The sequence below is a fragment of the Ursus americanus genome, chromosome 31, assembly GCF_024610735.1.
Source record: "Ursus americanus isolate L20-20 chromosome 31, mUrsAme1.1.p, whole genome shotgun sequence".
Lineage (NCBI taxonomy): Eukaryota > Metazoa > Chordata > Mammalia > Carnivora > Ursidae > Ursus > Ursus americanus.
In genome coordinates this window covers 26,580,724-26,601,705 of record NC_142157.1, presented here as the reverse complement: position 1 = coordinate 26,601,705, position 20,982 = coordinate 26,580,724, and the positions used below count along the sequence as shown (strand labels likewise).

General features: G+C 47.8%; 1 protein-coding gene across 2 annotated transcripts in view; it reads left to right on the top strand.

Annotated features, from left to right (window-relative positions):
• Positions 1-12,900, top strand: part of PROSER2 (proline and serine rich 2) — a 42,144-nt gene extending 29,244 nt beyond the window's left edge. For both annotated transcript variants that reach the window (XM_045793924.2, XM_045793923.2), the window contains exons 3-4: positions 8,115-8,355; positions 9,942-12,900. In XM_045793924.2, coding sequence (XP_045649880.2) covers positions 8,115-8,355; positions 9,942-10,948 — 1,248 coding nt within the window. In that variant the 3' untranslated portion in view covers positions 10,949-12,900. The remainder of the gene's footprint in view (positions 1-8,114; positions 8,356-9,941) is intronic.
• Positions 12,901-20,982: the final 8,082 nt, after the last annotated feature.

The following is a 20,982-nucleotide window of genomic DNA, read 5'->3' as shown; positions in this document are numbered from 1 at the left end:
TCTTTCAGCCTGTGGGTCCTACAGTCTGCCCTAGAACACAAAATGGTTGTGTAGGAGCTGCCCTTTCTAAGCCCGTTTTCCAAATGAAATCTTACGTTGGGATTTCTTGCTCTGAGGTTGGATTAGACCTGTGGGGGTTATATACTCTGCTCGTACTTTGCACCCCTCACTCAGTGTGGTAGTTGGCATGTGTCTTAAGCTGAAGGTCTGTTGCAGGCCAGTTGCCCATTTAATTCTGCTGTCTATACACCTAACCAAAATAGATTATCTAAAAATCTTGTGCATAGCCCTGTTGAAACACTGAGTTGGGAAAGGCAAAGTAGGAGGAAGAGGGTAAGAGCATTAATTTATTTCCTTACACATTTTATTTGGTTATGGTTGTTCTCATCATCACGTCATCCTAATAGCATCTGAGATGGTTGTAATTATTAACTACGGGGACTTTTGTTATGCTAAGAGCCCTAATGATTTTTAGACTTGCAAGTTTTTTTCTGTTGAATCACTGAGCTAAACTACTTTGCATGGATAGGAGCAACATGAGAAATGTCTTCGGGTGAGTCTGGGAAAGCAGGAGAGGGAGGAGCGCATGTGCTGAATGGATGGGGGACAGGATGGTCTGGAAAGAATAAGGTGTGGAGAGAAAAGATGAGGCAGGAAAGCCTTACACCGTCCATGGTGACCCTTCGGATGATCCCACCAGCCTTCAAGAAACTCTAGAAAAATCACAAAATGAACGGTGTCGCCGGATTTCATATGAAGCTTTCCAGTTCTGGTTGCCAGAGGGACAAAGCAGACAGACGTGGTGAAGACACAGCTGACCTTTTGGTCACAGTGACAAGACAGCCTGCAAGCTCTGTGGGTGGTCGGGGCCGGGGGGCATTGATATCTGAGGCTCCTCTCTAAGTGTGAAGTCTGGTAGAGCTGGAAAGCTGGATGAGGAACAGCTGTAGTAGAGAATTTAAATGAAAAGCGGATTCTACATTTTACATCTTTCTGAAATCCCATCTCCTCCTCTCTCTTCCCATCACCCCTGCTGTAGTTTAGGTGACCTTGAGATCCCGTCCAGATTGCGTCCCACGTCCAGTATTTCCCACACGATAGCCAACATGATCTCTCAAACACAGATCTACCCACCCCATGTCCCTTTGTGTTCGACTCTCACCCACTTCTTTCAGATTATTAATATCTTTCAGATACTATTTCCTCGCCAAAGTGTTCCAGATCAGACCCCTTCCCCAAACATGTAGATTGACACCCGTTTCCTTAACACCCCATAGTCACCTCGTTGGAGCCATTGCCAGACTCTGAAGTAACCACCTCTTTTCTTAGCTAAAGCCCTCATTAGACGGTCAAGTAGACAGCAAGAACATTATTTACACTGTTATATTTACATTGCCTGATGCGTAGTAGATGCTCAAATATTTGAATGTATGATTCAGTAGATGCTATGGAGTCGGCTGGAGGTGTGGTGCCATTGCAGGTGTGGTGACCATGAAGGATAAGTAAGATGTGACTATGCAGAGACAGGCACTGGAGACATGAAAACAGGCATAGGAGATGGCAGGTGATTTGATGTGTTTAGAGGACAGAACAAGAGTTGGCGGACCACAGCCTGTAGGCCAACTCTGGCCCCCCACCTGTTTTTATAAATAAAGATTTATTATAACAAAGTTAGGCTTGTTCATTAACACACTGTCTATAACTTTCACAGTACATGGACAGAGTTGAGTAGTTGTCACCATAAAGCCTGAAAAGGCCAAAATATTTACTCTCTGGCCCCTTACGGTACATGTTACCATCCCTGGAATAGAGTAGAAAGGGGAGAGTAGTAGGAGATGAAATGTGAAAAGTAGGTAGGGCCAGATCCTGGAATTCTCAGAATGAAGTGTGAATTCCTTAGTCATATGTTCTGTAAGTGACCATACTAGATTTTTTTAAACCCATTTCTCTTTCCCTTGGTCCTGTGCTCAATAGAAAGTACTCAGTCAGGAACATTTTGTGCCCATTTTCCCTCACAGTACCCTGCCCCTTTTCTAATGCCCCTCACGCTGACCCTGCTCTTAGAGGGAATATTGAAGTTCTCAGGGACTGTCCACTGCTAGGTATGCAGACCGATATATTACACAGACCTAGTTCATATGAATCTGCTCTAATTTCAGCTAGAGAAGAAGTATTCTTAAATTCAGTCTTTCCTGCTCCCCCCCTCCAAAATCTCAGGAAAGGTGGAGCAAAAAGATAAGCTAGGAACTAAAATTAAAATCTTAGGGCATATTGTTTTAAAAGTTGACATTTTAAAAAGAAAGGTATACAAAACCTGATCACCAAGAAAGGAAAACGAGAAGCCAATCTGTCTAGTGAATACAGATGCAGAAATCCTAAACAAAATATTAGCAAATCAAATTCAGTGATGTATAAAAAAGATAACATTACAACCAGATTGGACTTGTTCCAAGAATGCAAGGTTGGTTTAATATTGAAAAATCAACCATTGTAATTCAGTTTCATTAACAGAATAAAAGAGGAAAAGTATATGAGCATGTCTCCTCAGTCTCCTCAGCCAGATCATTCTTTCTGTGGGGAGCTGTTCTGTGTGCTCTAGGCTATTGAGCACCCCACCCACTAGATGCCAGTGACACCCACCCAGTTGTGACCACCAAAAGTGTCTTCAGACATTGCCAAGTGCCCTGTGAAGGGTAACGTCACCCCCAACAGAGTATCACCCTAATACATAAAGAAAATGATTTGACAAAATCTACAATTATTACATTAAAACCAACATACTCAGCAAACTAGGAATAGAAGAAAACTTTCTTAATCTGATAAAAGTCATTAAAAAAAAATCTACAGCAGGGGCGCCTGATTGGTTCTGTTGGTGGAGTGTGGGACTCTTGATCTCAGGGTCGTGAGTTTGAGCCCCATGTTGGCAATAAACTTTACTTAAAAATAAATAAATAAATAAATAATAAAACTTTATAAAAACCCTACGGCAAACATGATACCTAATGGTGAACTGAAAGCTTTCTCTCTGATACTGGGAACAAGACAAAGATGCCACTTCTATTCAGTCGACTTGAGAACCCAGCCAGTACGATAAGGCAAATGAAAACAAATGAATGGGTCGCAAAATTAATGGAAAGGAGGAAATAAAAATCTCTCATGTGCAGACGCCGTTGTGTTTGTAGAAAACTGAAAAGAATCTACAAATAAACTGTCAGGATTACACAGCAAATTAGTTGAATTTACTTATTACAAGAACAGTGTACTTTATATTTCTATATACCAGCAGCAATTAGAAAAATTTTAAAGTGACACCATGACTCCATCGATGGAGCGTGCAACTCTTGATCTCCAGGGTATAGAGTTTACTTTAAAAAAAAAAGCAACAACTAAAAATTAAAAAAAAATGTTTTTAAGTGACATTTATATTAGCATCAAAAAACATCAAATACGTAAGAAGACATACAATGTCAACTGCATAAAATCTCAGCTGGAAACTCCAAGACATTCTTGAGGAAAGCGGAGGAACCAAATCAACGCCCACCCAACGTTAGTGCGTCAGTATTTCCCAGAGTGTGTGTAAACACATAGACTGGAGGCCCTCAATGTGTTTGATTCAGCAGATCGGAGGTAGGGCGCAAGAATTTGTAGTTCTAGGTACCCCATATTGGAGGATTCAAAAAACACTGGGAAATTCAGTTCTCCTCAATTTGAGGAACTTCTGTGTCGTTCCAAAGTCCCAGCAGAGGTGCGTGTGTATATGGGAGTAGGAAACTGACGAGCTGATACTAAAATTTACATGGAAATGAAAAGGGCCAGAAGAGCTAGCACAGACTTAAAGGAGAACAGCAACACTTGGAGGGCTTTAAACTGCCAGATAACGAGACTTACAATAATTAAAACAGTGTTTATGGGGCATCTGGGTGGCTCAGTTGGTTAAGCGTCTGTCTTCTGCTCAGGTCCTGATCTCGGGGTCCTGGGATCAAGTCCTTCTCCCTCTGCTTCTGTCTTTCAACCCCCACCCCTTCTCTTGCTCTCTCTCGCTCTCTCTCTCAAATAAATAAAAACTTTAAAAAATAAAAATAAAACTGTTTTATTGGTATATGAACAGATAATTGTCATAGACAGACATAAACAGACCCCACACGTGTACTGTCACCTGACATCCAACCAAGGCCACCTATAGTGGAGAAAGGATGGTCTTTCCAAGGCCCGGTGCTGGAATAATAGGGTATCAATTTAGAAAACAATGAATCTTGACCTCACGCCACACACAGAAGTTCATTCCAGATTAATTGTAGCACTGAACATGAAAAATACTGCTTCTAGAAGAAAACAGGTGAATATCTCCATGACCATGGAGTAGGTCGTGGTTTCCTAAATAGGACCCAAAAAACTCTAACCATGAAACACTACACTACATAACTTTAAGGACTAGTCATCAAAAGACCCTCGTTAAGAAAGAGAAAAGGCAAGCCAGTGAATAGCAGAAGGTATTTGCAACAGATACAGCCAACAAATGAGGTTTATCTAGTATGGGTAGTACTATATTTTTTAAAAGACAACTTGATAAAAACAGGCAAAAGATGTGAACGGGCGGGACTTCATAAGAGGATCTCCAAATAGCCACTTAAGTATTATTAAAAAAAAAAAAATAAAGCATGCAACACTGCCTTCTTGGGAGTGGATGGAAAATCACGATAGGACGCTGGCACGTTCCTGCCACAGAGGGAGAGCCAGCAGGCCTCCTGGCGGGAGTGCACCTGGGACAAGCACTTGGGACAGCTGTTTGTCTATGTCTACCAAAGCAGACACATCTCTGTGACCCAGCAACGGTACATGGGTTTATATCTGGTGGGGGTATATTGCTGCTTCTCCCTAGCAGTGCTCCACTCTGTCTGCTGACCCAGCCCATGCCATTCTGTCTGCCCACCGAACCCGGCTGCAGTCAGTCGGCTTGCCCTGAATCCTCCTGCCTTCAGGATTAAACTCATACAGCCAAGCCAGCTTGAGAATTTTGCATGTATTCTTGGGTTGATAATATCAAAAACAAATGAATGCCTTAAACCGGCTCTAAATTCGTGAAGCCTGCAGGTTTTTTGATGGGCCTGGGAATCAGGTGCTTTGGGTGGGCATTTGTGTAACCTCTCAGATCCCAGTGTGAAAAGCACTCTCCTGCACCACCTGGGTCAAACAATTTTTTTTCTCTTTTTTTTTAAGTAGGCTCCCAACGTGGGCTTGAACTCACGACCCTGAGAGCAAGACGTGAGCTGAAATCAAGAGTCAGATGCTTAACCGATTGAGCCACCCAGGTGCCATCCAGCCACCCCACCCCCATTGGGGTCAGCTCTTAATCACGTTTGCTTCTACAACTTTTTTTGTTGTTTTATCAAAGTTTTCACTCATAGAGGGTCAAGTAGTTTCATAGGGTTATGAAAAGCACCGTCCTCCCATTTCCTACTCAGTAGAAGACATGATCTTTTTTCTTTAAGATTTCATTTATTTTTTTGAGAGAGAGGGAGCAAGCAAGAGAGAGAGCACTAACGAGGAGGGTGCAGAGGGAGAGGGAGACAGACAGACTGCCCGCTGAGCGGGGAGCCCAATGTGGGGCTCTATCCCGGGACCCTGAGATCATGACCTGAGCTGAAGACAGACGCTTAACCCACTGAGCCACCCAGGCGCCCCTAGAGAACACAACTTTTAACTCACCCTGTTTCTTTGTTAGTTGCCTTCATCCCTCTCCCACTGTCACTATGGACATTTTCCTATAAATCCTGTCGGTATTTCTAAGTATGCAGATATTTAAGTCAAATTGAGACAGCTCCATTTTTCTATCTGCATTTTTTTCACTTAGCTTATATTCTTTTGAAAACACCATTTATAATATTCCATCCGTGAATGTGCCTCGATTAGTTTAACTACATACACCATTATTATTGGACATTTGGGGTTGTTGCTTGTTTTGTTTGTTTCCTTGCTACAATGAATACGAACATAATTCATATATCTGTGTGTGTATGTGTGCGTATTACTATAGGCAAATGGATTCATAGATACATGCCTTTTCTCCTAACTTTAGTTTCCTGTGGTTAATAACCGCTCGGGTTTTATTTGCTTGCTTCATGTTCTTCGCCCTCTGGCGGGCTCTGAACTAGACTGGTTGGTCACTGCACCGCTGACATCTTGGGATTCCCTTTGGCTTTCTCTCATTCTCTCCTGGTCCCCAGCTCCCGGGGCCTTTCTCAGTTTACTCCCTTGTCTAGGGGAGCAACCGCACTCCCCCACCACCCTGCAGAAGCTTCGTGAGAAAGGCATACGCGGGAGTTCCATTGTGAGGCCTCACATGTCTTAAAATCATCTTTATTTTACGATCACCTTCTTTGGGTAAGGCATAAAATTCTAGTTCTCAATTCACTCGGAATTTTGAAGGAATCATGACGTCGTCTTCTGGCTTCTGATATCGCTGCCGAGAAGTCTGTTGCTGTTGCAGTTCTTGGTCTTTTGTTTTGTGACCTGATTTTTGCTCTGGGAAGCGTTCGGGAGCTTGGTCCTCAGCATCCCGAGATTTCAGTGATGTGCCCTGATATATGTCTGTTTCATTCTTGTTCGTCAGGTTGTTCTGATGATGACCTTTCCATCTGGAAACTCAGAGCCTTCAATTCTTTTACTTAATTATTTTGATACTTTCTTCCCCTCTACTTTTCTGATTTATCTTTCTGGGGCTCTCATTATCAGATGTTGGCCCTCCCATATTTATCCTCTAATTTTCTTCTGTTCCCTGGTTTTCTTTTGTTTTTTTTAATTGTCTCTTTGTTTTACTTTACTCATTTCTCTACTTTATCTTGGAGGCTTTGGTTTTATTTTTTTAGTTCTGCTGTCCTAGTGTTAATTTCTAAGAGCTGTTTTGGTCTTCCGGGTTTTTTGTCGTTGTTGTTTTAAGAGAAACATATTTTTGATGGATTCAGTATCCCCTCATCTCTCTGAGGATATTAATAGTCATCTTTTAGAGATTGTCATCAGTGCTCCATAGTTTGTTTTTGGAGATTGTTTTCTTTTCCTTTTGGTTTGTTCGGGTATGTCTTTCATGGTAAAGGTTTTTCTCAGCTGCCCAGTGATCCTTCTGCGTGTGCACATGCTTAGAGAGGACGTTGAGAAGCTGATTAGAAATTCTGTGTGGGGGGGGGCGGAGGGGAGGGGTTGTTGACTGTGGTCTTCGCTACTGTAGGGGGATCCTGCTGAGCTGCTTTGTAGGGGAACCCGGGGGGTCGTAGGGTCGGCCCATTTGGCTTCATTTACTCTCCGTTTCATGATCCTTCACGATCAGCTCTCTTCAAATCCCTCTTTTACCTCCTTTAAGAAAAAACATCTAGTTTTCTGCGGGGGTGACCTCATTCCTGCTGAACCAATTCTCTTTCCACTGTCCTCTTGCCCCCAACCCCCGCAGAACTGCTCTGCACCCCCAGTGCCTGAGCTGGCGGGCGGCGGAGGGGGGGGGGCCTCCCCTGTCCTCAGCAGGGTGGTTACTGGGATCCAGCAGCTGCCGGCTGGAACTCAGCTTCCCTGGGTCTTCAGAGTCGGTTACTCCTGTCCTGCTGCTGCCTAACTTCCACATTTCGTGGCTGCTGTCTCCTTTCCTATTATTTTCGTCTTTGTGATGTGTGCCTTTAAAACAAATAAATCCTGTTGTTGTATTGAGGTTTCCTGAGGATGAGGACATAAATATGTGCATTCATGTCACTATCTTTAATCAAAGGTGTCCCCTCCACTACTATTATGGGACGACATCTGAGAGCAGTCAGTTGAGAACAGTGTTCCAAGGAGATCTGAAGAAGAGTTATATTTTTTGTCATTGACTCACCAGGAACCATAAGGCTAGAGTTGGGAATAGGTTCTAAGACCCTTTCTTTGCTATAGCTTCTGGGCAGTGTTCTTTTTCACGGAGGTGCGATGGGGAGGGACACGCTTGTCGGTGGGGACCCCATTTAGGGACCTCTGAGAGGGCTGTGGAGTCTATCCTGGGCTCTGCACAGATCCTGACTTTGTCTTATTTTTTCTCTTCCGTGAAACAACTGTTTGCTTTATCCCTTCTATTCCCAATCCCTGCACCTGTTGTGTAGGATGACGAGAGCCTGAAGTACCTGACACATGAGGAAAAGGATGTCATCCTGTTTTTTGAAGAGACCATTGATTCCCTGGAAGACGACTTTGAGGAGCAAGTCCTGTGTGACAGCCACTCTCCGGGGTCTCTGGAAGAGCGTGCTCCTGGTCACTCTGAGCCGGGAGAGGTCATCGATTTAGTGCAGCCAGCACCGGAGGCAGGAGAACCGGAGTGCCTCACGGCTGGGACGGAGGCCGCAGGTGAGGTCTTCCCCTGCGTGTGGCCAGTATGGACGTGGTGGGGCTCGTCAGGTTTCTGCAGGGTAGAAGCTTGCTCTTGGTAGAGTGTCCAACCACGTAGATGCTTTCATAGCATATTAGAAGAGAGCACATGAAGGGAAATTCCGAAAGGGCCAAAGTAAAGAATGAGACTAGCTGGCCACACAAATCAATTCTTATATGTATTAAAAAGGAAAGAAAGAAAATTGGAAATGGCTTCCAGGTATAACAATTCTTTCTACGAAGAAAACATACAAGGTACTTATATTTCAGCCCTCGGGTTTGATCTCAGGTTTTGGGCAATCTTATACCCCTGTTTCTCTAGCATGATTTCTCAAAGCATGATTTTCTCAAAGTCAGCAGCTTCAGGAAAACAGGAAAAGAGCAGACAAGAGTTTGGCTCAGCATCTAGTAGGCTGTAGGTTTGGAGGTTTGCTTGATTCAGGGCGGCTCAAAGGAGAGGCATGCTTTTTGTCTTTTAAACCCTGTGAGAAGACCAGATGGGGTGGACCAGGTGGGATTGTCTGGTGCTGTTTTTCCTGATTGGAAAAGATACTGGAAATAAACTTGGGCAAGGGGATAAGGATTGGAAGGATGAGGGAGAAACAGAAGCAGAAGTACTTTGGCGCTTTCTACAAAATACTGCCATTTGCCACAAGCCTCTAGAAATAATTTTTCTTTCGTGTGTGTGTGTGCGCGCGCACGTGCAAGGCCACGTATTACATCGAATTTCACAGACCGGGGTTCTAGACTCCAGAGGTGGAGTTTCGTCTGCAGCCATGTCAGCAAAGAAGAGACTAAGATTTTCCCATTTTTATCACACTTCTTTGAAGTGTAGTTCCTAAAGTTAACTTGAACTGCTGATCCTTTAAAAATGCCAGATCACGTCCTTGTGCCAAGGGAAACACTCACGGAGACCAAGCCGCCCTGCCCATCCGTCTCTAATGGGGTACTCTAACAGCGGTTGTAAGTGCCTGCCCCGGCAAGCATTGTATGGGAGTCTGAGCATAGGGATACATCAGACGCGGCTTACGGTTCTGCAGCAAAACACAGGTGCATGAATGTAAGTGCAGACAGCACTGGGCAACCTGCCGTCACACCTGTCAAGGGTGTAGTAGAGGCTCAGAGGCCGGCGTATCGAGTTCTACCTGGGGCTGTCTGATACACCCAGCCTGTGTTCGTCTAGAGAAACCTGAGGCAGGGGTGCCCCCCAACCTTCCCACCTCCATTTCCCCTCGGTAACACCCCCTCCCTAAAGTGGGCTCTTAGTCCCTCCTGGTGCACACGTCCTTAGAAGCCTGCAGGCTCAGTGGGCACCCCAGGGACTGAGCATTCAGACTGGAGTCTCCCGCCATCACCGACTGACGCCTTCTCATCACGTGGTGGTGAGACTCACGTAGGATGTTCTCCTTCACTGGGCCATGGAGTTTAGCTGACAGGATGCTGACAGTGCTGCTGACGTTGGCATTATATCCCTTGGAGGCCCTTGTCAGTTCAATAAGAAGGAAATGGGATGCATTTATTTTTACCTAAGCTGGTAGCTGATGAGGATTCTGCCTCCTTTTCAGGGGCTGGCCCTGCCGGGAAGGAAGACATTCCCGTCCTTGAAGGCAGGAACCCAGAAGCCGACGGTCCTCCCCCGCCAGACTCCACAGCTCCAGAGGGCCCTCCAGTGCCGCCCACCCAGCCTGTGGTAGCAGTGGCCACGCCCCCCAGAAAGGAGCTGCCGGCTCCCACTCCCCCCGCAGAGCACCCCAAACTGCCCCGCTCCGTTCCCACCCCACTGGTGATCGCTCAGAAAATGTCCGAGAAGTTAGCTGGAAGTGAAACACTTTCACCCGCGTCCCCCTCCAAGGAGGGCAAGCCTGGGGAATGGAGGACACTGCCTTCGGGAGCACCTCGGAATGGGGACCCCTTCCTGTGGCACAGACACACGGCCCAACCCCTGCCCAAGATCCACCGCTTCCCGAGCAACATCAGCGTGACCAACAGCGCGGGGAAGGAGTTCAACAAGACCATCTCCAAAGCAGCCGTCAACGTGCAGGAGCGGAAGGCCCGGGTCTTGGCCAACATCAATGGCGTGTCTTTCCTGACCACGGGGGAAGCGGAAGACCGGGCCCCCAGGGCTGATGTTGCCGAGCAGGGCAGAAGCATCCAGAGCAAGCCAGGCCCGGTCCAAGAAGCCATGTCCACGCAGCCCGGCGGCCACACCGGCACCCAGCAGTCCAGAGGCGTGCAGACAGAAGAGTGCCCGCCGATGGCCAACGGCTTCCAGAGCATCCACGATGTCCTCAAGAGTGAGCCCAGTGCCTTCGTCTCGACTGGAAAAACTGTCACCTTCCGTCCAGACCCGGCGCTTGCCAGCAAACTTGCACGCCAGAATGCCAGCAGGAGCCTTTATGAGCACCGGCAGCCGGACTGTGGCCAGGATGCCAGAAAGTGGTCGGGTTCACTGCCCAGGGCTGTTGGGTTCAGGCCCCAGGGCATCACTGTCCAGTTCTCCGGCCGTGGTTCCACGGAGGAGGCCCGCCGGGAGGCCCTGCGCAAGCTCGGCCTTCTGAAGGAGAACTTGTGATGGAGGATGGGGTGGGGCTGGAGAGGCACGATGGCCAGACCCGCGTGGCCTAACACGGATGTGCTTGCATGAGGAGCAGTGGCCACGGTCCCAGGGCTGTGCCCTGTGGAGGACGAGAGAGGACAAGTGCCAGGACTCCACAGTCCAGGCAGAGGGAGTGGGGACAGAAAGTGCTGCCTGACGCCACTGCCACACCGGAGCAGGACGATCCTCCCGGGAGAGTCCAGCCCCGTATCTTGTCTTCCTTTTTCCAGGAGCTCAGAGAAGAACCCTGACAACCCTAATACCATATCTTTTTTTTTTTTTTTTTTGGATTTAGAAGGAGGGTGATTGGGTCTGATTTGTTATTCTTCAGTCTCTCATCTAGACTCTTATCCCCAGGACATGACGCCCAAGCCAGGTTACATTTCTGACATTCAATTATCCACGAAAGGGATCTTCTCTTCCTCTTCTGAGAAAATAAAACGGAAATGCCCAATTTTCATAACATCTCAGAGCATCTCCTTTGGTTTTTCTGTTTGGTTTTCAGGGGTAAAATTTGGTGTGTTAGCCCTAGATGTGCCCTTGCTTTTGGATATAATCTGGTTTGCCCATTTGTTGTTTGTTTTTTGTTTTGTTTTTTTTTTAATTGAAAATTGAAATGAACCCTTCAGAGTATGATTTACTGTAATTTTGAGTTACGGGAGTGGAAGGAAAAGGTTGGATTTGGAAAAGGTGGTAATTTTCATCAGACTACGGGGGCTGTCACTGGGAGATACGTGGGTGAGCGTGTATTGTGTATATACCTGTACATAATGTGTGTTTATAGAAGTGTGTTCACACGCACATACATTCGTGAGTCCACATCCGTAGACTTCTTAAGACCCTATCAAGTAACTTCAAGATGCAAGCCCTTCCTACTCTCTTGACGGATGCGGCTGTCCCAGCTGCGACAGGGGACACAGAGATGGGTACCTTTAAGGGCACGTCTCCATAATCAAGAGAGCTTCTTGCTCACGCATGTGTTGCTCTGTGCCCAAGGAAGGTAATACTCCAAGTAGGCTTCTAGAGAAGCAAGATAGTTCCTTTTTTTTCGTGAAGAACATTTTTAAGGATGTATCCTCTAATTTTAACCTGATTTCTATTTATCACCCAATTTTAGTTGTGCATGTTCCAAGGTAGCTAGTAAACAGAAGGAAACAAAAACATTCTTGAGATCCCTCCTATTCTGTGAGCAAGATCTCAGGATTAGTTTTAAAGGGGAAAAAACCCCAGCAAACTAGGTTCCACAGTCTGAGAAGAACTGCTTTTCTCCCAGACTGTGTGTTATAGGCTGAGTTGTAGCCACAAGCATTCTTATTAAAACTATTTAAGGCTGGAGTCTTAAGCCTCTAAAAATAGGCTAGGAAGGGCCGCAATTGCAAGTCACGCCCTTTTGTTATTATGTCTCAGCCCCTGTCACAGAATCCATTTCCTCCTGTTGAGTATTATTTAAATTAAAACTTTTAAATGCCCCGTAAAGCATGTCATTCATAGTATTCAATTTGCCTTGTAAGTTACATAAAATGGTTGTCATTTTTTCCCTTAGAACTACAGTATCTAGTGTCTTCATCCCGCCCGTGTCCTCCTGAAACAATCTTATAGATTCTTGAAGGTCTTAATTTAAATAGGTGCTTTGATTCTACAGGTTTTTAAAAGAGTTTTTATTGTACTCTTATTTATGTTGCATTTGTTTGAAGAATTCTGGAGGGCTGTATTACCTTTTCACGAAGTGAGATGCCATACGCAGTGTTTAAAAATAGAGGGTCTTGATATGGCTAACATTTTAAATATCCTTTAGATATGAGAATTATCTCTTTTATGCTATCCTGTGACTTCACTGTGATTAAGGTCAACGTGACTATATATTGGTATATTTGTTCTCATAATGACGTTTTGGAAAAATAAATTTAGAGATTTATCTTAAGGATAAACAGCTTTGTTTTTGCATTTTATTCTGGCACTCAGTTATTTTCTTTTAAATGGTTATATCCTTCCCTTGCATTTATTCATAATTATACCGGCTATGATTCTGGCCATTTCTTATGCCCAAAACCCTAGTAATTAAAGCCATGTGTTTTGTACAAGGTTCAAATGATAGCTGTTAATGCAGTAACCTGTATGTGTACGGATCATGTTAACAAAAACATCTAGTTTAGGGGCACCTGGGTGGCACAGTCGGTGAAGCGTCTGCCTTGGGTTCAGGTCATGATCCCGGGGTCCCCGGATCAAGCCCCGTGTCGGGCTCCCTGCTCAGCGGGGAGTGTGCTTCTGCCCCTCAACTCACTCATGTTTTCTCTCAAATAAATAAATAAAATAAAATAAACACCTAGTTTGCAGAGAGGCATTAGTTCCCTTGCCATAACTACTACGTGATAGGACATTCACAAAGGCTCATCTTCAAGAGGATGTTAAGGACCACATTCCAAAGCAAAACCGTAATGAAAAGAAAAGAGGAATCTCAAGGGCCCAGGTTTTTTTTTTTTTTCTTTTCAAAATGATACCTGTAAATCAGCCTCCATTTCTATGAAACTCTTTTATCTTAATGCTTAAAAATCAGGGGAAAAGAATTCTTTGCTTTTAGGCAGGTATGTACACACGGCCAGTCTCGTCCGCACACAGTAATACTTCGCAGTTACCAGGGCGAGCATGTCTGTTCCGGGCCCTCCTCCTCCCCGCTCTGCCGTGTGGCTCCTCTGTGCTCACTAACCTAACCCGGGAGAAAGTCTGATCTCTGCTCTTCTCCCCCCAGCTGGCACTGTCCTCTTACAAGGCCCGCTGAGGAGAAAGACACGGGGTGTCTTGAGTCTGTCGAGGTGCACACGGCGGTGGGTCGGGCCTGAGCCCCTCCTGCTTTTCCCTCCCTGTGTGGCACACACGGACCTGGATGGTATAGGATTCTTCACACAAAATTCCTCATGGGGGGCTCCTGAGGTCGGCTCCCCATTTTCCTGAAGAGCTTAATGGAGTTGATAAGTGAGGCCTCAGGAGACCCTCAGGATTGGGCTTTTTATTTGTAAAAAAATCAGAAAGGTATTCTCTTCGTTAAATTCCCACAGCCCTGGCTATGAGGCCTTGGACCCTTCAGAGGATTTGGTGATGTTTTTGGTGTAGGTGATCTGAGAAATCAGTTCTTGATGTTTATTCAAGAGGAAAGAAGAGAGAGAAATAAGATAAATATGAAAACAATACACTCTTATCGAGAAACGCATACCTGCTGTGCCAGGTCCCTAATGCAGGAGGCAGAATGAGGTATTGTTTCCTGAGGAGTGTTTTTGATACACTTTCCTCCCTCAGCTCTCCCTTGAGATCTTAAATGTTTGTCATCAAACCCTCGTGTTCCCTGAAGGCTCGGAGCTGGTTTGCTGTGTTTTTCCCCTGCTCCGGCCTGTGACCCCCACTGCCTGCCTGGGGGGCAGGAGGAAGGGGAGGCGTGTGAGGAATGCTCACCTGTGAAAGGTTCGTGTTGTCATTGAAATGACAAGCCGCCAAACAGGTTCTGTTTGTTCTCTTCACAGCAAGGCTTTCTCCGGCTTTCAAGTATGGGAGCAAGTTGGCATATCCTTTTCTAATCTACTCGCGGGACAAGCCCTACTTTCAGATACCTGAGAAAAGAGAAGGCAGGGCTGTAAGCCGCCACGTCCTGGGACGATGGGGACTCGAACTGCATTTGGAGGGCAGGGGGGGGGGCGTGTGTGGCTGGGCCAGGAATGCGGCCACCTGCCACCTCGGCTGACCATCCAGCCCCTGTTTCCTGGCCCCTTGCCAGGTTCTCCCTCTTCCCCAAGGGCTGCAGCACTGCTGGGAGAAAATCCATTTGTCCACACGGAGAAAAGTCCCGGCCACAGGATAATGACCTAAGGACACTTCCCAGCCCACACTTTTTAGCATAAAAATGGTCAGCCTTTGTGTGTGACCTTTGCGGTCCTTCTAAAATGTCTCTTCATTTAAAAACAGATAATGAAACTCTTCCCTCCGTATTGCAAATTCATAAGACTTAAGAAGTGCCAACGACTGCCATCACCAGCGGGCTCACTCGCTGTCCTGGCTATTGGCCTTCTAGGGAGGCTACTGACGACCCCAGGAGCCAGGCAGAGCCTGCCCCATGCGATACCATCACCGCACCAATGACCCTGCCAGCCCAGCTCTGTAAAGATCTCCTTCAGGCCCATTTCTTATCATCTGAACCTATGAACTTTCTATTCAACAATGAGCTAAAGGCGGGGAAACATGGCGATTTCCAGAAATGACCCAGAAAGCCAAAATGGCAAACATTTGTTCTCTAAGCTGGGTGGGGAAAACCGCAAATGGCCCTAAGTGAGGGACAGGGTTCACACACACACACACACACACACACACACACACACACACACACACACACCCTAGAGAACTGTGCAATCCTGGGACGCCTCCTAGTGTTGCTTTCCACCTTCTGATATCCCCAGTGCCCAGACCTGTCTGCCATGGGCCCCCACGGGCCCTTCTGCTTTGGGGGCACAACAGGATCCAGAGCAAAGCCGAGTCAGAAGGAATCTCCCCGCCGCCTGGCTGAGTCCGATGCAGGTTTCCCTGATTCCCACTGCTTCTTTAAGATCCTTAAAGCCAGCCATTTCCCCAGCTGACCGTGTTTCTGAGGCTCAGAGAACATTTTCAAAGGGGAAACCCACCCTCGTTTTGGGGAGGGCCTCGGGGGTCTGTTTTCTGGGCGTCGGAGCTCCTAGTGTGGTGGCTTAGGTTCAGGATTCAGCGGTCACCCCCACCCGATGCCACCTGCCCGCATTCAAGGTGGTGGCCATGCCGGGCCGGCCCGGGGCCAGAGGGAAGAATTCACATTCCGAAGCAGAGGTTAATGGAACTTAGTCATTGATAAACACGTCACACTTCATAAACCAGCCTCCCAGTATTTGCGGGTGAAGCAGAGCTGCCAAGGGTAACAACTGAAGTTCTGGAAACAACCTTTAAGGGGTGGGGTGAGTGAACAAGGAATCCATGTGTCAGGCAGAGAGGCTCCAGAGCACAAGGGACCCCATGCACACACACGAGTGCGTGCTGGCATGAGCGTGCACGCGCGCTTCTAGGCGGCTGGTGGGTTTCCGTCCGCGGCATTCGCTGATCGTCGCTGAGTGGGGGGGCTGGCCCTTGTTACCAGAGAGGCGTTCCGGTCTCCGCGGCCTTTGTACAATCACATCATTCCTCATGGAACCCACACCCAACGAGTTATTGGGATGGTCATGACAGAAGGTTCTCCCGCTTTCAATGTGTCCTCCTGTGGTACATGGGTTTCTGGTCCATGAGATAGGACAGAATTTATCCTTTCACTTAGACATCCTTCGGTGTCTAAGCATTTTGAAGTCGGGGGAAATAACCTTTGCCTTGCGAAGACAATTTCAAAGAGGAGGAAGGTTCAGGAAGGGCCACCCAGCCCAGGAGGAGCCACACCTCCCTGGGGCTTGCTTTCTAAACCCAGCCCGGGGCACCTCGGCCAGGGTCTTCCCAACTCACCGTCCATGTGTTTGTGAGACTTCCTGTAAGGCCCTTTATTCTCCACTCCAATCTTAAAGACCAAAGGAACTCAACTGAAGTGTTAAGCATGGAAAACAGTTGTTCGAAACTAAAAATTTGTGCAGCTTAGGGGGGGGAACCAAGCGGTGTTGAATAGGACCATGTTCGCCAATTCGTTCAGCAAGTCTCTTGTGTCCTTCTGGGTGCCCCACACTGTGAGTGGTGCCAAATGTCACCACCTGTTCCTCATGACTACCTGCCAGGTGGGGGTGTGACGACCACTTATGGATGAGAAAATGCACACTTCTCTCCTCTTCACAAGGGACTCCCGGGGACCAGTGGGTCCATTCCCTGGTGGCATGGTGTGCAAAATTCCTGCTTTCCGCACCTTCCTGTGAAGCTGCCCGAGCCGCGCCAGGGTGATGCCTCCCAGCTGTCCCTCCTCCCGAGTGTGGAGAGGGCTGACCCTTCTCAGTGTCAACGAGAGAGACCACCATCCCATTTCTCCCCTCTAGAGCCCTTCTTGTCCCCCATGGAGCCACTTCCTGTGGTGTTCTGTCTGCCCCCTACTCGCTAGGGCTTGTCCCCGATTCACAGCTGTGCCTTAGCTTATGAGGACCAGAGGGCAGGGCATCGCATCGCTAGGGAAAGAAGGGAAGGCAGGTGAGGACTGTCCTTCCCGCAGTCAGGCTTGGTGGAAAGAGCATTCCAGTGGGCTGCACAGAACTGCAAAGAGGAAAGGGGAGCGGGTTGTGTTCCCGGGCCTGAGAAGGGCCCTTCGGCCGGGCTGGGGTTGCTTGAACCTGCGGCTGCACGTGACCTCTGCCGCAGGGGATCCAGTTCAAAGCAGGTCCTTTGGCTCCATGCCTCCGCTCCCTCCTTCAGGACTTGCTTCTGGAATCTGGAATTGCCAGTCGTGGTTTCCAACACCCCCGTGTGCAAGACTCCCACGCACACACCGCACACACAGCTAGCCGAGTTCACCAGGGACATTGCCCAATCTGCTCTTTGGCAGTCCTTTGAAGTTGTGGTTGTTACTGGAAAGGCAGCCAGGCTTCAGTGGAAGTCTGGGACCCGGCTGCCCCAAGCATCAGGGCTCAAAGCAGGGCAAGGCAGAGCGGAAGCCCACGCCCGGCATCAGCCTCACCCTCACCAGAGGCCACCCAGCTCCGGGTGGGAACCGCTCCGGAGGCTGCTGGGGCTAGACTTGATCTCACCATTTTAAATCTCTAGCCATAGACCACTCGGGACACAACTGCAGCACAAACGGATGGTCCTTCCCTGATCGTGTCGGAAATTATTGCAAGTCTACCAACATTTGTAGGTGTCACTGCTGAAGTTTTGTCTACAGTTTATTGGGATGCACCAGCTCTCAGAGAACGGGGCGTCTCCTTGCCTTGAAAGGCTCTACGCTTCATCTAATAATGAATGTTGCTGGTGTTTATATTTTTTAAAATATTTTTAAGATTTTACTTATTTATTTGAGAGAGAGAGAGAGAGAATCGGGTACAAGCAGGCGGAGCAGGCAGAGGGAGAGTGAGAAGCAGACTCCCCGCTGAGCAGGAAGCCTGCATGGGGCTCGATTCCAGGACCCGGAGATCATGACCTGAGCCGAAGGCAGACTTTTTTTTTTTTTTTTTTAAGATTTTATTTATTTGACAGAGAGACAGCCAGCGAGAGAGGGAACACAAGCAGGGGGAGTGGGAGAGGAAGAAGCAGGCTCCCAGAAGAGGAGCCCGATGTGGGGCTCGATCCCAGGGTCCTGGGATCACGCCCTGAGCCGAAGGCAGACGCTTAACGACTGAGCCACCCAGGCACCTGTTGCTGGTGTTTAAATTGTGTTTTGGTACATTTCTTCCAGGGATAACTTCTTTCAGTGCTAGTTTGGACCAGATTTAAAATCACTCAATGTTATCTTTTAAACCAGCTTTTTTTCTCAGCTGAATCTTCCACCTGCCCAGTGATTCCAAATGACCACTTGCTATTTCTAGAAATCAGTCCACCTTCAAAGGTATATTTTACCCTAAGTGCACTCTGCCCCATTCCAAACTCTACACTGAAACCCAAAGGGCTTCATGAGGGACAGAGACCGCTGAGAGGACCGAGGGCATCAATACCGCAGAAAGAAAAGACTTGAGAGGTGATGAGAGCCGCCTCCAGAGGCTTACAGGGCAGTCAGAACAGAGAATTCTGTGCAACCACAGAGGTTACATAAGGCAGATTTCAGGTCCATATAGAAAACTTTAGGGGCTTTGAGCTGAGTGAAAGGGAGAGAACTGTTCATCGATCGGAGTGTGAGTCCCATCTCCGTGGAGGTGTGCGAGCGGAGACTGTACAAGCACTCTGGGACAGGAAGGTGACAGAAATTGTACTCAGTGTCACTCCTTCCAAATCCGAGATCCTGTGATGTGTTCATATAGAGCAGGCTTTGTTGTTACCCTGACCTGAGTTTGAATCCCAGCCTTACGATTGTTGGCTGTGTGATTTTACTTCTCTGAGCCTCACTTTCTTCACCTGAAAAAATGGGGGGTGACCCATACTCACCTAATAAGGTTGTTGTAGGATTGAATGAGATATGTTAAGTGTAGGCCTGGCATACATCATCACCATCACCACCACCAACACCACCATCAACACCACTACCACCATCAGCATCACCATCATCACCATTACCACCACCGTCATCACCACCACCATCATCACCATCATCACCATCAACGCCACCATTGTCACACCATCAGCACCATTACCACCATCACCACCATCATCATCACCACCATCATCAGCATCACCATCATCACCATTACCACCACCGTCATCACCACCACCATCATCACCATCATGACCATCAACGCCACCATTGTCACACCATCATCACCATACCACCATCACCACCATCATCACCACTACCATTAGCATCACCATCATCACCACCACCACCGTCATCAGCATCACCATTATCTTGATCACCATCATCTGCACCATCTCCACTCCATCATCATTATCACCATGAAGTCTGTGCCAGAATTCCTATAGAGCCTTCTGGAATGGCCCTGTGCAAGTTCAGCATCAGGAAGGGTGAGCTGGCACAAGCCTAACAGCCTCACTCAGATACCACCGCTCACCACGGTCCCATTCCTACATATAGTCCAGTGGTTACCTCAGCAATGAAGCAAGTTTTAGATTTAAATTCCACTGCCTACTGAGAAACAGAATTTTGCCACTTTCTAAAAATAGGTCTCCAGAGTTTATTTTCCTTCCCCAGAGCTGGGTAGGTCTGGCTTCCTGCTTAGATACACAACATCAGAGGACTCCCTCTTCCAAGTTCATACTTTTCCATGTCTCCTTTCCTTTCCCCCTGGGACTCACAGAGCTCCTCTCAGAGCTGGGCTCTCCTGCCACCTCCCAGGGCCTCCTCCCAGATGAGGAAGTGCCCAGCCCAGCCTTGCGCCCAAAAGGCTCCAGGGAACACTGGGGGATTGTCCAGTCAGAGCCCCTTGGCCGCCTCGCTGCCCAGGAGGAAATGCTTATTTTGAGTTGCTGGGCTGGCCAGACTGCGGCCCTCAGACTTTCCACCCTACGCAGCACACTCCCAGCCAGTCCTGGCAGAGGGATGTGCTAAGGCAGAATGCAAGGAGGGGGTTCCCTTCAGCCAGAGCCTCAGGAGCGGCCGCCGGGAAGTGATCCAGGCCCCAGTCACTCCAGCCTCAGGGCATAGGGCCCCTGGGCCAGTTCCCTTCCTTGGTAGCACCACCTCTGCCTTGCTCTGCATTCCAGGTGGAGGGGTCCAATGGCTAGCTCTTGCACCAAGTCACTGTTGGTCTCAGCCCGTCGTGACCCAAGCCAGGTTTCCTTCCACAGTGCAGTGCTAGACCCTGCATTCTTCCCTCCAAGAAATGTCCTCCTGGGACATTCCTCTGCAACTTGACGCCCCTCACTCCGACCGGACCCATCATAGCTTTCTCAGCACTCCTCTGGTGGTGGGGATGGCAGGTGCCACCTGGTGCCACGAAGAGAGGCCAGCATCCCAGGAAGACCTGGGCTTAAGTGTCCACTTCAGTGCTCACCAGTTGTGTGCACTTAACGTGAGATTCTGAAAGACTGAACAAGATAACGGACATGTCTACCTTCTGAAAACTGCAAGAGTGTTGTAGTCTTGGGCAATGAGTGTGGTTCTCCTAGCCAGCAGAATGAACATCATCAGGCAATTTGTTAGAAATGCAAATTAGCAGACGCACCTCAGATCTGAATGAGAAACTCTGGAGGTGGGAACCAGGAGTCTGGTTTTAACAAGCCCTCCACATATGCGATTCTGATGCACGGGGCACATGACAGAAAACAGACCCCGCCTTCTAAGGTGCACAGCTGGGGAAGGGAACCTAAAATGCAGAATAGGTGCTGAACGTAATATCCTGGAAGGTAGGGACATGTCCTACCATGTGCATCCCCAGTGCCTGGTGTGGCATCTGGCACATAGTAGGAGTTCATTTAATAGCTCTTGCATTGAATAGAAT